Raw genomic sequence first — 13,819 nt, forward strand, 5'->3', positions numbered from 1 at the left:
ATTATAGCAAACCTGCAGCTCAGACGTGCGTCTTAAGCTTCAGCAGGAGTTAAAATCAAGGGCTCTTTCCTTTCCTGAGATGGAGAATTGAGGACAGGAAGGTCCAGCAACGCTGGTGGCACAGACACCTGACTTCCAAGTTCCCCGAGCGTCTTCCGTGGAGAACTCTGACCTCGCCCCACACATGGGTGCAAATTCAGGCACCCTCACTTAATTACCACGTGACCCTGACGTCTCTGAGCCTCAACTTCCTCCTCTGTGAAATGGGAGGCTCTTGCTTACTCAGTAGGGACGATGAGAAAGACTTGGGATTCTAAGGGTAAATTGGCCACTGTAGTACCATGGACATGTTGTTGCTGTTGTTAGCTGCCATCAAGTTGGCCCCTCACTCATGGCAATCCCGAGCACAATGGAAGGAAATATTGCCCTCTCCTGCGCCCTTCCCATGATTGGTTGCAGATTGGATCGTTACGATCCACAGAGTTTTCATTGACTAATTTTTGGAAGTAGATTGTCAGGTCTTTCTTCCTAGTTCATCCTAGTCTGAAAGCTCTGCTGAAACCTGTTCAGCATCATAGCAACACAAGTGTCTTCAGTGACACATGGGTGGTGGCTGTTCATGAGGTGCATGGGCCGGGCACTGAGCCTGGGTCCCCCGCATGGAAGGGAGAATTCTACCACTGAGCGACCACTGCCCTGACCGTGCACGTACGGGGTTCAGTTCCAAGGAAGGGTGGTTACTGTCACCCCATGTCATGGGGAGCTGGGGGAGGTGAGCTTCTCAGAGATGGGCTCCAGCTCTGTCTGTTCACAACCTGTGTCCCTTGGATAACCCAGATATAAGCAGGCACCTGCCTCTATGGTGGTGACTTCCCTACCCCATCTCTCCAAGAAACATAGCCACATGGTGGTCCTGAGCCATAGTGCAACTCCCAAAATGATGCTCACTGAGCTGGGAACCCCGGGAGAGTAGTGCCTCTTCTGAGCGAGGCTCACGCTTCTTGGAATTTGATAACAAAGGTGAGAGGCCTCTGCCTGAGGTTGGTGGAAATCTCCACAGCTCAAGAAGAAGCCATACCGGGAAAGTCAAAGGTAAGGCTGACAGACTAACAGGTAAGAGGATAGGTTCTGGGAACAGGCAGGCCCACAGTCACATTCTGGTTCCATGCCTTAACTAGATGCGTGAATTCTCAATCTCTCTCTGCCTCAGTTCGCTCTGCTGTGAACCAGAAACCAGGTGCCATAGAGTCGATTCTGACGCATGGCAGCCCCATGTGTGCCAGAGTAGAACTGAACTCCATAGGGTTTTCAATGGCTGATTTTTGGAAAGTAGATAGCCAGGATTTTCTTCCGAGGCACCCCATGAGTAGACTCAAATTGCCAGTCTTTTGGTTAGCAGTCCAATGTGTTAACCATTTATACTACCTAAGGAGTCCTGTGTGATCTCAGGTGAGTCACTTAACCTCTTTAAGTCTTGAGTTCCCTGCCCTGTGACGTAGGCGGGCTTTGAGAACTAACCGACTCTCTCAGTGTGCTGGCTGACCTGGTGCTTAGCTCCAAGTCGGGCATCCTCACGCAGGCCCCACACATCACCCTGGGAGAAAATCTAAGCAAGACCCACCTCTGCTCAGGGAGCAGTTTCAAAAGCCTGAGCCGTGCATTCTAGGCCTGAGGAGATGTCATGCCTTGTCACTTATTAACCTCTCTCTGTTTTTGTTTTTTTCTTTCACTTAGAGCTCTTGAAGTTATAAAAGCCATTTGTTTGGGGCCTCCGAAGGCCAAACTCATTAACTAGAAGTGATTAATGATGTCCTCTTTGTCTGTTTATATAGCTCAAGCTGGTCAACAACTGCAGAAATATTTTGTTTTCAGCCTCCCAAATGTTTCTATTCTGTCTTCTCTGCTAATCCTGGTCCCCTTTTGCCAAATCTTTTGCTCAGTTCTTGACCTTGCTCGCTGATCGCCTCTTCTTTCTGGAATTCTTCTCCTCTGCCTGACCTTGTAAGATTTTCCCCCTACCAGGGCCTAGCTCCCCTGGAACCTACCCTGGGCACTGGGTTTGCAGAAGGTTTCCTGTGGGGAGGGCAGCTATGCTTTCTCCTGAACTGGCCGCAGGCTGGGACCTCTATAGGGTCTGTGCTGACACTTCAGAGCATACAGGAGATCCTATCACACTTGAGGAAACCCTGGTGGCATAGTGGTTAAGTGCTGCGGCTGCTAACCAAAGGGTCGGCAGTTCAAATCTGCCAGGCGCTCCTTAGAAACTCCATGGGGCAGCTCTACTCTGTCCTATAGGGTCGCTATGAGTCAGAATCGACTTGACGGCACTGGGTTTTTGTTTTTTTTTTTAAATCACACTCGATTTTCACAGTGGCCAACTTCCGCTGGTGGCCCCTAGGTGGCGCCACCTGAATGGCTTGTCTGCCTGCCCTGTAGGCCATAATGCCTCACTCCTGGAAGCATGCTCATGGTCTAAACTGCTGTCTCAAGAAGGCCCCGATGAAATGTACATTCTTCCATGGAAAGGGGACTCGGTAGCTCATGTTAACTGTCCCCCAAGCACAGCTGACCACTCTGTACCAGGCACCGTGCCTCATGCTTCATGCAAGGTAGACCACAGGGCTCTCACAACACCCGTTGGGGTGGGTACAATCATACCATTACCAGATGAGGAGAATGAGGCTTAGGTTAGGAAACTTGCCCAAAGTCACAGAGCAGCATGGTGGGGCTCGCAGCCCTGTGGAGGCCAGAGCCTTGGGAGGTGGGAGGGGGAGTTCAGAAGTGCAGGAAACAACCACAGTGTAGGAGCCCTGCCTGGGGAGGACAGAGTCAGCATGGCCAGAGAACAGGGAGGATTGGAGTGAGGCACCCAGCATTTAGCCATTGAAAATATACCGGAGGGTGCTCTGTTTTAACGGAAGGACAACACTTACCTCCTCACTCACTCTAAAACCAGTTAGAAACCAGCTGCTGTTGAGTGGACCCTGACTCATGGCAACCCCATGAGTGTCAGAATAGAACTGAGCTCCATAGGGTTTTCAATGGCTGCTTTTTCATAAGCAGATCGCCAGGCCTTTCTTCCAAGGTACCTCTGGGTGGACTCAAACCTCTAACCTTTTGGTTAGGAGCTGAGAGTTTAACCGTTTCTACCATCCAGACACTCCCCTCACTTGTTCCAGGAAGCACAAAATTCTGATTGGGGTTTAGATTTCTCCTGCTTTCATCAGGTTTTAGTGCATTTAATGGTGATGGTCTGGGAGTGTCCTCTGATGCCTTTTCCCTGAACTGTCCCTCTGTCTTGTGCCCTGGCCCCTGCCTGAAGGGACGCTCCACTGCAATTCATCATTACTGCTTCCATCTTGTTCTATTTTCCATCTATCGCTTGATTTTAACCCCACTCCCGGTCATCTGTCGTCCCCCAGATTTGGTGAAACACTTGAGCTTGGTGGCAGATGTCCCCTTCCTGCTGCCCTGTGGACTTTCCATCCCTGGGCTCCCGGAGGACCCCTCGCTGGCCCCTGGAAGTCAGATCTGCGGTGGGAAGGGGTGTGACTACCTCCCAGCCCAAATAAGAAGGCTTTTCCAGAACAAGCTTCCCTGTGGGACATCCCACCCTGGGGGCGACCCTCGGGCTTGCCCTTACCTGGCTATCCAGTCCAAGCAAGAGAAGCATAATAAAAAAAAGGATGGACCAAAACGTGGGCAGCGGCATCATTGTCACAGCCTTGGGGTAGGCGATGAAAGCCAAGCCAGGACCTAGAGGAGAGAGAAAATGGGGAGGGGGACAGGGAGGAGGATGTCAGCCACCAAGCCCCCGCCACCGGGGCTCACACACAGACACTTGGTCCTGAGGTGGGGCTCCCAACCCAAAGTGCAGGGAGGGGCCGGGTCTGAGCTCCTGCCTGGGGACGGAGCCGGGGATGCACGGGGGCTGGGCAGGGCCCCGTTTTAGCATCTGTCTCCAACACAGCACAAGCAGCCTCCTCTCAAACTGACTTCCCAAGAACACATGTTATGGGGGGCAGGATGCAAGACTGAGCCTGGAAGTCAGTCTGCCAGCTTGGAAAAGGGAGGTCCTCAAACCAAAGCAATCAAGTCAGCTTCTGCTGGAAGGAAACGAGGGCAAAAGGTCTGATTATCTGACCACTCGAGTCCTCGTGTGGAAGGGAGAGATTTCTATTTTTGAGTTGATGGCTAAAGCATTGCATGGGCGGGAAGAAAAAAGAACCCAGAGCCAAGCCCCGTAGGGTCCGCAGCATCCTCCCGAGCACAGTCTGGGGCTGGGCCTGACCAGGGCCCAACCCAGAGGGAAGTGTGGGCAGCGGGGAGATCCTGGGCCTAGGGATCCCAAGGCCTGGATCTGGTTCCTCGGCCCGCTGTTTCCTCATTATACCACCACACACCCTCTCAGAGTCTCCAGTTCCCCCCATCTCTAAGTGAGGGATTGGTTCCGGAAAGGACTCCCAAGTAGCCTTCTGTGTTCAGGTCCTCAGAGGCTGAAGCTGTTTCTCTAGTAAAGGGGTTTTGCTTTCAAGAGAGGAGACTCTGACAGAGCCCTGAGGCTAGCCAGGCTGGCAAGATAGAAGCTCTATCAGTTCAGTGCTGCCTCTCTGACTGGGAACATTCCAGAAACATAGAAAAATGTCTCCTCCTGTTTCCCAGCCATTCAACTGGCCTGAGAGAAGACCCCCAAGGGTAAGAGTTTAGTTGTGTCAGAGACCTGTGGGTCCAAGAAGCAATCAGGAGCAGTAAAAGATTGGCCTAAAGGGCATGGGCTAAAAAATAGAAAGTAAAATTCACAATTAAAAAAATATAACAAGAAACGTGAAACAAAAAGGGCTGGAGAGCAGGAAATTATGTGGACGATTTTGTAAGTCAACTATTAGAAACCAAATTAATGGCTTATGAAAAGAATGGAAAAAAAAAAAAAACAAACTTTCAAATACATTGGAACCAGAAACCACATTATACAGTGTTAACAATCACAAACGTGGCTGGGGAAAAGCAAGTCCTTTTACAGTCCAGAGTTCACTTGTCCCAGGGGAAACCTGATCAAAATGGAACATTCTTGGGGTGGCCACAGAGCGCCTGGTCCCAGGGATGCTATAAAAATCCACAAGTAGAAGGGGTGCTCTTACCAGCCCCCAAAGCTGCCTGAGAGGACAAGTGTGAGGGAAGAGAGCTGGGTCAAGAAAAACATGGTCCCCAAAGACACTGTAGAACAAAGAGCTTTGGAATCCAACTCCGTGTGGAAATCAAAAGCGCGGCATTCCCACCCAGGTCAGAACCCTCCAGCCCCTCAGCATACTGACTGGTGGGCATCACCATGGGGGGATCAAGTCCTGTGAGACAGATGTAAAATGGGGCCCCCCACAGCCCCACCCACTGGGGTCTTGGAAGTTCTCGATTCGCTCAGTTCTGTATTTCAGTTTTGCCCTTCTCAAGCCAGCCTGTGGGAGTGGCTCTGAGCTTCTTTCTCTAAAAGCGCATGGTGAACTATAGAGAGAGAAGTCCAAGTGAAAGAACGCAGCCGCTCCGAGCACCTCTGGGTCACTCTCCCTTAAGGGAGGCCATGCCACGCCACGCTGTGTCTGGTGCACTCTGTTCGGCTAAGTAATTGTCTTGTTCAAATGCACTTCGCTCAATATGGTGCTTGTTAAGAGCTGTTAGAGAAATAATCACCCCTGATTTGTCGGCTGTGGGGCTATCACCGTGGGGAATAAATGGCAAGGTCTTCTTTGAAGTGGACCGGAGGAAGAAAACAACTCAGGTTGACGATATATACACATATAAAAATACCTAGCTGTCCACAGAGAAAGACGTATTTTATGTATCTATATACATCTCTGTACCACCAAGTTCCCTCCGTGCGCCTGGCGATGCTGTCAATCAGGACTGGTTTGCAAACCCTTGACTGGAAGAAAGCTAGCTTCCAGGTGGTATTAACTGTCCCGGGCTCCCCCTCATCACTCCAACTGCCACAGGCCCAAGCAGGTTGGAAACTTCTGGAATTACTTTCTGTGTCCTCCATCTCCAGTCTGCCTCGTGGGGCTCTCAGTGACCCTTCACAGTATATCTGAAGGTCTAATTTGGGGATGTGTGGGGTTGTGCTGCCAGGGCTCAGGGTGTCGGGATGGGGGCACGGCAGGAAGTATCTTTGTCAGGTAGGGGAAAGGCAGGGCTAAGCCCTGAATGGTCAGAAGAACCCAGCAGATCCTCACACAGGAAGGGCTCCACCTTGTATACGTCCACGGTGGGGTGGTGAGGCGGGTGTGGGTACCCTCACTACAGAAGGGCCTATCTGTAGTGTGGTGAGAGGAATACAGGACAGGGTGCTGCCAGAGACCCCAGCCCTGACCCTATCCAGCTTGAACAAGGCTTTGCACTCAGGCCATTAGTCTCCGCACCTGGGAAATGGACATCTGAATGCACATGGCCAAGGTGCCTTCTGGCCCTCAAATGCCAGGGCTCTGTGCCTGGGAGCTGGACCAAACCCTGTCTCTGGTTTCACACACAGGAGATGGATGAGGACAAGGACAAAGCTGTGGGGACTCCAGCTGGACCTGTTCCTGGATCATGGTGGTCCCTGGAGCTCCCCTGGCCTCTGAGAGGAGCCTTGACCCAGGGCCCCAGAGAGGGTGTGGGGCGGGGGGGACAACAAAACTTTCCAGCCCACTTACAACCAAGTGAACTGGGCAGGAAGGGGGAGGGTAGAGAAGCTGGAAAGGCAGACTTCAAGGATGCTGGGATTCTAATGTTCTCAGTCCCGTATCGAAGCCTCTGCAGTGTTAAACCTGCAGGCTCCAAAGATTTAAGCATCCGTGGGCAAGGTCTAGAGTCTGCGTACCTATGATGCTCTGGTTTTGGAGGCTCTAGGATTCTAGCAACAGAACACCCTATATAATTCTCAGGTTCCAGCCCATCTTGTTGGAGGTTCCTAAAGTCCCATATCCCACAAACACCATGTTTCTGAAACTCTGATTCTTCACTCCTACGATCCAGGTGTCCTGGGCAAACTTGTCAATAGAAGCCACCCCCAAGGAGTGACAGTGTTCTCACATCCTGCTTCAAAACGGGATCTATCATCTGCTTCTCCAAAACTGTGCTAAAAGATGTCACCTGGAGGGTGTCCCCTCCCCCCACTCCCACTCTTTCTCTCTCATCTGTCTCATCCCCACTGGGCTGCAGTGCCCACAGCAGCTCCCGACACAGAGTAGACACTGGATAAATAAATGTCAATGGAGTGAAGGAATGAAAGGGCTCGCTGCGAGGGGGCACATGGGGGGGCAAAGTGCAAATACAGAAACCAAGGCTGCGAAGGTGGCAGTGACCTGTCAGTTGGTGGCTGGCTTGGGCCTGAGTTACGAAAGTGGTTCCTAGCTGAAACCAGGACTTTGCTGGGAAAGGGGGGTGGGGGAAAGACCACAAGCAGGTAGTTGAGTAGTTCCCAACTTTAACCACCCCCATGTTCCTGCTGCCCCTTGGGCCAAATCGCAATGAAAAGTTTTAAAATTTAGCTGTTGTACACTTTGATATTTGGGGGATGTCTTAGTGGGGGGGGGGTTCATTTTGAAAGCCAGGCTCATCCCCCCCCATTCCCCCTGGGATCTGGCTTCATGCCTACAGTACTTGGCTCAGACACTAGGTGGCAGTGCCCACCACCACTGCCACCAATACCACCATACCTGACTCAGCCACATCAGCAATGTCCACCCCTTGCTCTTGTGCCATGAAGCCCAGGATGGAAAAAATTGCGAAGCCAGACACAAAACTGGTACCACTGTTCAGGCATCCCAGCAGCATACAGTCCCTAAGTTACACATATGTCAGGGAGCAAGTTAATTCACAACACATGGAAGCCACGCTCCCTACTTCTTTCTTTTTCGTTAAACATCATCATCATCATCATCTCTAAGGGGCAGCAGGCCCGCCGGGCCGACACTTGCCTGTACGAGTTGTACTTGTACTTGTTGTAGCTTCCCAGCGAGGTCATGGCCCCCAGGCAGATAGCATAGGAGAAGAATATTTGGGTCCCAGCATCAATCCACACCTAGGCAGGGCAAGGGTGGGGTGGGAGGGGAGAAAGAAGGGTCGTTACAGGCAGCTTCATGAAGGTGGCAGCGTGGGTTCTTGGCCAATCTGGCAGTGAATGGCCCGAGGACCGGATCTCACGATGGGCCACTCTCTGTACCCCTGCCCCAGAGCCAAAGAAAAAGGAGCCTGTTAGCTTCTCCATGGCGAATGAAACCTTTATGTTGGAATCCAAGAGGCCTTTCTAAGGCAATTCTGAGCTGCAAAGAACCTCAGAAATCAAGGAAATCCCCCAGTCACCTAGCATCAAGGCTGAGGCCAGGCTTTTGAAGCAGGTGGATCTGGATTCCAACCCTGGAATGATGCTGGGCAAGAAAATATCACTCCCTGAGCCTCAGTTTTCACATCTGTAGAATGGGCTCCACTGCGCTACCCCCACACAGCTATTCTGCAGGTTCAGAGAGGACTTAGCCCAGAGCCATGGTAAGCTCAGACATCAAGGCTGCTATTATTATTGTTATTATTGGGGATCTTCAAGATGGAATAGGGAGGAATTCTCTAATGGATTATGCAGACAAAGCTGTTCTCCAGAACCTTCACCAAATAGCTCCTGATTGCCACAAAGCTGCCTTCCCAGCTATCTTTTGATGCTGGCCACCCACCAGCCCACCCACCTCTTGCACAGGGAGGATGGTGGGAAGGACCCCTGAATAAGTGCAGGCCCTTGGGAGGCAACCCAAAGGCTGAGGAGGAGCCCGAGCAGCCTGGGGGAAAAAGGTCCTCTAACGGGCCAATACAATCTCCCAGAGCTTTCTCCAACTCCCCAAGGTCATGTGGCAGAACACCAGCAGGGGCACCTCAAGTATCTGCCCCTCAACCTCCCAAGCGGTCACTGACCGTGATTTCCACTCCCAGCCGAGGAAGCCAGTGCCTCTCCCCGGCTCAGCTATCCCACCTCCTCGCCTCCTCACCTCAGCCTTCTCAGGCCGCTGTGGACAGAGGACCGGGCTGAGAGGAGGCAAGCTCTCCCTTACCTGGCACAGGGCCTGAGGCAGACACTATAATTGGCCAGCCACAGGATTGTCAACATTAAAAGATACACACCCCCCTGGAAAGGCCTGGGGATACTGGAAACAACCGCGCCCACCACAGGCCCAGTGGAAAAATACCAGGGTGATGGCCTGGCTAGGTCTGTGCATCCAAGAAGGCGAGAGCAAGCCACCAGCTGTCCCCTTAGTGTCTGCGTTGGCCTGACCCTGGGTGGGAGAGACGACAGGTACGGGGCCCACCCACAGTACCTGGGGGTCCTTGAGGCGGGAGATGTCAGGGTACAGATAGAACTTGATGCCTGCGCTGGCCCCAGGCAGTGTGAGTCCACGGACCAGCAGCACCAGGAGCATGATGAAGGGGAAGGTGGCTGTGATGTAGACGACCTGCAGGGAGACAGGGGAGGTTCAGGCCGGCCTTGGGCATCGCCGGCTGTGCTCGGCTTGAGAGCAGGAGTATGCAGGTCAAGAGCGTGGGTTCTACAGCTAGGCTCCCTGTGTCCAAACCTCACTGCACCTGGGTGGGCCTGTTTCCTCAGCTGTAACTTGGGTATAATGCAAGTACCTACCTCACTGATTTAGAGAGTAAATGAAAAAACCTCATAAATATTTATCAGCACCTATTATGTCCTGGGAAACCCTGGTGGCACAGTGGTTAAGTGCTATGGCTGCTAACCAAAAGGTCAGCAGTTCAAATCCACCAGGCGCTCCTTGGAAACTCTATGGGGTAGTTCTATTCTGTCCTATAGGGTCGCTATGAGTTGGAATTGACTCGACGGCAGTAGGTTTGGTTATTATGTCCTGGGGAGCCCTGGTGGCGAAGTGGTTAAGAGCTCAGGCTGCTAACCAAAAAGGCTGGCAGTTCCAATCTGACAGCCGCTCCTTGGAAATCCTATGGGGCAGTTCTACTCTGTCTTACAGGGTCGCTATGAGTTGGAATGAATTTGATGGCCCACAACAACAAACATTATGTCCTGGAGTGCCTGAGCGATGCACATATTAACATATTCAGCTGGTTCACATAATTCAGCTGTGTATGTAAAGGGCTTAGCTCAGTGTTTGCCACACAGCACTTTTAGGACATATTAGCTAATATCACAACTGTCTGTGTGACTCTCATGGTTAAGAATCAGAAGAAACCAAACCCCAAACCAAACCCATTGCTGTTGAGTCAATTCCAACTCCTAGCAACCCTATAGGACAGAGTAGAACTGCCCCAAAGGGTTTCCAAGGAGTGGCTGGTGGATTCGGACTGTTGACCTTTTGGTTAGCAGCTGTGCTCTTTAGCCACTGCACCACCAGGGTTGCAAGAATCAGACAAGTGTGGGTTCAAATCCACACTCACCACAGGCCCAGTGGAAAAATACCCTGCGCTTGCTATAGGACATTGGGCCTGCCGCTTAACCACTCTGGGACTCAGTTTCCTCATGTGTAAAATGGGGGTAAGAGTAGCAGAAGCCCTTCATCAAATGGTGAGGTCAGGATGCAATGGAATGATGCTTAAAACACCCCTGAAGCAGCGCCTGGAGCTTGGTAGGGGCTGGAGAAAATGGGCACGTTGCCAGCATTGTAAGCCTGCAGGAAGCACACAGGGACGTCTAAAAAGCAAACAAGTCCTCTCAAAGCTCCTCAGCCAGGGTGGGGAAGATGCCACCTGCCCTGGGCCCACAGGAGGTCCCAGCCCTTCCCTAGGTCACAATGCATGTCCAGACAAGCCATGGTCACGGTCAAGGTGGAGACAAGAAATGACCCGGCCAAGGTTTTTCACCCCAAGGGACCTACCTGCCCTCCTCACTCCCCTTCTCCTGTCCTGAAAAGCACTGGCTGGCCAAACTGTCCTGTGGCTTCAGTGCATACGGACACATCTGCCATCTTTTTATTTAACATGTGACATGTCCAGGCAGTCTTTGTGCCTGGGATAAGCTCAAAGGGGCCTGGCCGACTGGACAGCCACAAGCCCACTTTGTCCTCAACAAGGCCCCAATGTTGGTATGCCAGCAGCTCAACTCAGAGGAGGACCCGAGACTCAGCTGGTCTCAAGGCCTAGCTCAGGTCATCTATAGAGGGCAAGACTTGAACCTAGGGCTCATGGAGGGCTAAGCACCTTGCCTGGAGCCCAGGCACAAGGTATTGTACTTTACCAGTGAGGGGACATGCAGAAAGCTTGTGTTGGCATTCTGAAATGCTGAGACTGGCTGTCAGAGCCCCTGGCTACCTCTGAGGGCCTTGGGGACCTGGGAACCAGGCAGAGCTGCTGCACAATCAACAAGTCCATTTTACAGGTGAGGAAACTGAGACCCAGAGAACAGGAGGAAGATGCTCATTGCATTGAGGCCCCTGGCCTTTGCCTGCCCCTGCACAGCACTTTTGGAGCTCAGGGGCATAGCACATGCTGACAGATGCTGAGAGAGCCCCGAGCCTCACCTGTCTCACATAGGAGTCCCCCACAGAGGAGAATTTTCAGGCCATGATCCCTTTAAATAGAAACAACCAGAAAGGGGCTTTGGAAAAGGCAAGAAGGATGCTCTCAAGTCCTGCCTGGCCTGCTGCCCTCAGCCCAAAACACCAGCCAGCATTTACTGGACACTTACTATGTGCCTGGCCCTATTCCGCGTGCTGTAACTTCTACGTTCACTTGATCCTGCCGTTAACCCTTTTAGGCAGGTTTTATCACTGTCCTTATTTTGTAGGTGAGAATATGTAGGCCCAGAGAGGGTTCATCACTTGCCCAGGGTCACAGAGCATGGAAGTGGCAGAACTGGCCACTCGGCACTGCCTCCCAATGGCAACAACAGAGCAATGACAACGCTCAACTCTTTCAGTCAAAGCCTTTCGTGTCTGGCCGTTTATTTAATCCTCCTAATGACCCGAGGGAGGCCGAGCTCCCCAAGTGCTAGGGGTTGAGAGCCCTGGGTCTCGATTACAGCCCAGTGGCTGGATGGCTGCAAGACCTTGAGCAAGTTATGGCCACCTCCCTGGGTGCGTTGTTGTTGTGACGTGGGGGTCTTGGCCCGATGAGCTGAGGTTCCCTCCGGCTCTGTCGCTCTGGGGGAGGAGTACAATGGTTGAGAGGGCCTGCTGGGGGCCACCTGGACCTGCCACCCACTAGCTGTGTGCCTTGGCCTCAGCTTCCTAGTCTGTGCAATGACAGGGCTCACCCCACCTGCCACCTGGCACATAGAAAGTGCCACTGAAACCTCAGTCATTACCACAGTTGTGACAATCCTATATGGCTAAGAGGGGGCTCCCACCCCTGCCTCTCCCTGGACATTTTTCCTCCCTCTGGCCTCAGTTTCCCCAGCCAGTCTTACTTTCTTCTTCTCCAGGCAGGGCACCCGCCCAAATTCCCTAGGATGGGCAGGCAGTTGTGGAGGTCAGGGACAGGCCAGGAAGCCCCAGAAAGGGTGAAAGAAATAACACCAGCCCAGCCCCACAGCCTGCCCCTCCCTTCCTGCAGACAGGCGACCGTGACCAGTGTCCACCTCTGGGGCCCTGTCCGCTGAGCCACGCCTGGCGGCTAGTGAACAATAGTGGCTGAAAGTGTCCCCACGCTGGTCCCCAGAGGGCTGCCACTTCAAAGCCAGCTGGGGCCCCATGGACTGGGCAGCCCAGGCTGCAGCCAGCAGCTCCGTGTCAGGGACACAGGACTGGAACTAGGAATGTGGGCGGCTCCTTGTTTTCATGTATTTAACACATTGAAGAAACACTTATGCGGCACTTAAGCCTTGCACATATTAACTCATTTCATCCTTGCAGCACCTCCAAGAGGTAGGGGCTATTAGTACCTCCATTTCCTAGACAAGGAAACTGAGGCCCAGAGAAGTGAAATCATCTGCCTGAGGTCACAGGGCTGGCAGGTGGCAGAGGTGGGATTCCAATCCAGGCCGCCTGGCTGCACAGCCCACATGCTGTGTGTGTGTGTGTGTGTGTGTGTGTGTGTGCGTGTGTGTGTGTGTGTGTGTGCGTGCGTGTGTGTTGTCCTTCCCCCAAATTCAGAGCTGGCAGCCCTACCTGGTCACACCACCTCAGCCGCTTCTTCAGAAAGCTACCCTTGTTTTGCAGAATTTGGCACTCCGCGGACAAGCCCCTGAGAGGCATGTTCTCAACTTTTCTGTGACTCCCCCGGGATCCCGGCAGGAGACGCGGTGGCAGCCGCTGCCAGGGGGCCTCTGGCGGGTGGCCCAGCAGGCCTTGCTACAGGACACGGTATTTTTCCACTCTTGCTGGTGAACCTCCAGGGCTCTTCAGAGCCCTCAGCCCAAAAGCCCTATGGCCCAATTGCCCTGGAAACTTGCAAGGACAACTTCTCCCCATTCCACAAGGACAGTGGGGAAAGGGTTGGCCTGGGAGGCAGGCAGGGGCTGGGCACCAGGCTCCAGACTGCCCCTGTGCTTCCTCTGGGGACAGAGCCCTGGGCAGGAGGGGGCTGAGATGGGGCCACCCGGGAGAGATCTGGGGGAGACATCACAAGGGGAAACTGAGGCTCAGAGAGGGAAAGGGACTTGCCCAGTCATGCAGCTTGTGGGGTGGGGTGAGGGTACAGAGCTGAAATCCAAAGCCAAGTCTGTCTGGCTCTGAATTCCTCTTTGTTTCTAACCAGGGGACACAGAGTGGCCCCAAAGGTGACAGTGAAGAGGCCCCAGTCACAGGAATGTTTGCTCACTTATGAGGCTTTACTCCCCTTTGGGGCCCCAGGGCTGGACTTCCTGGGTAAGAGTCAGGACTTCTGTGCCCTACCCAAC

General features: G+C 52.9%; 1 protein-coding gene across 4 annotated transcripts in view; it reads right to left on the reverse strand.

Annotated features, from left to right (window-relative positions):
* SLC6A6 (solute carrier family 6 member 6) overlaps positions 1 to 13,819 on the reverse strand; it is a 93,950-nt gene that overhangs the window by 13,313 nt on the left and 66,818 nt on the right. For all 4 annotated transcript variants that reach the window (XM_049863486.1, XM_049863487.1, XM_049863488.1 and 1 more), the window contains 4 exons: positions 9,330 to 9,464; positions 7,947 to 8,050; positions 7,686 to 7,810; positions 3,644 to 3,756 (listed from right to left, as the gene is read on the reverse strand). In XM_049863486.1, coding sequence (XP_049719443.1) covers positions 3,644 to 3,756; positions 7,686 to 7,810; positions 7,947 to 8,050; positions 9,330 to 9,464 — 477 coding nt within the window. The remainder of the gene's footprint in view (positions 1 to 3,643; positions 3,757 to 7,685; positions 7,811 to 7,946; positions 8,051 to 9,329; positions 9,465 to 13,819) is intronic.

The sequence above is a fragment of the Elephas maximus genome, chromosome 20 (assembly GCF_024166365.1).
Source record: "Elephas maximus indicus isolate mEleMax1 chromosome 20, mEleMax1 primary haplotype, whole genome shotgun sequence".
NCBI classification, from domain to species: domain Eukaryota; kingdom Metazoa; phylum Chordata; class Mammalia; order Proboscidea; family Elephantidae; genus Elephas; species Elephas maximus.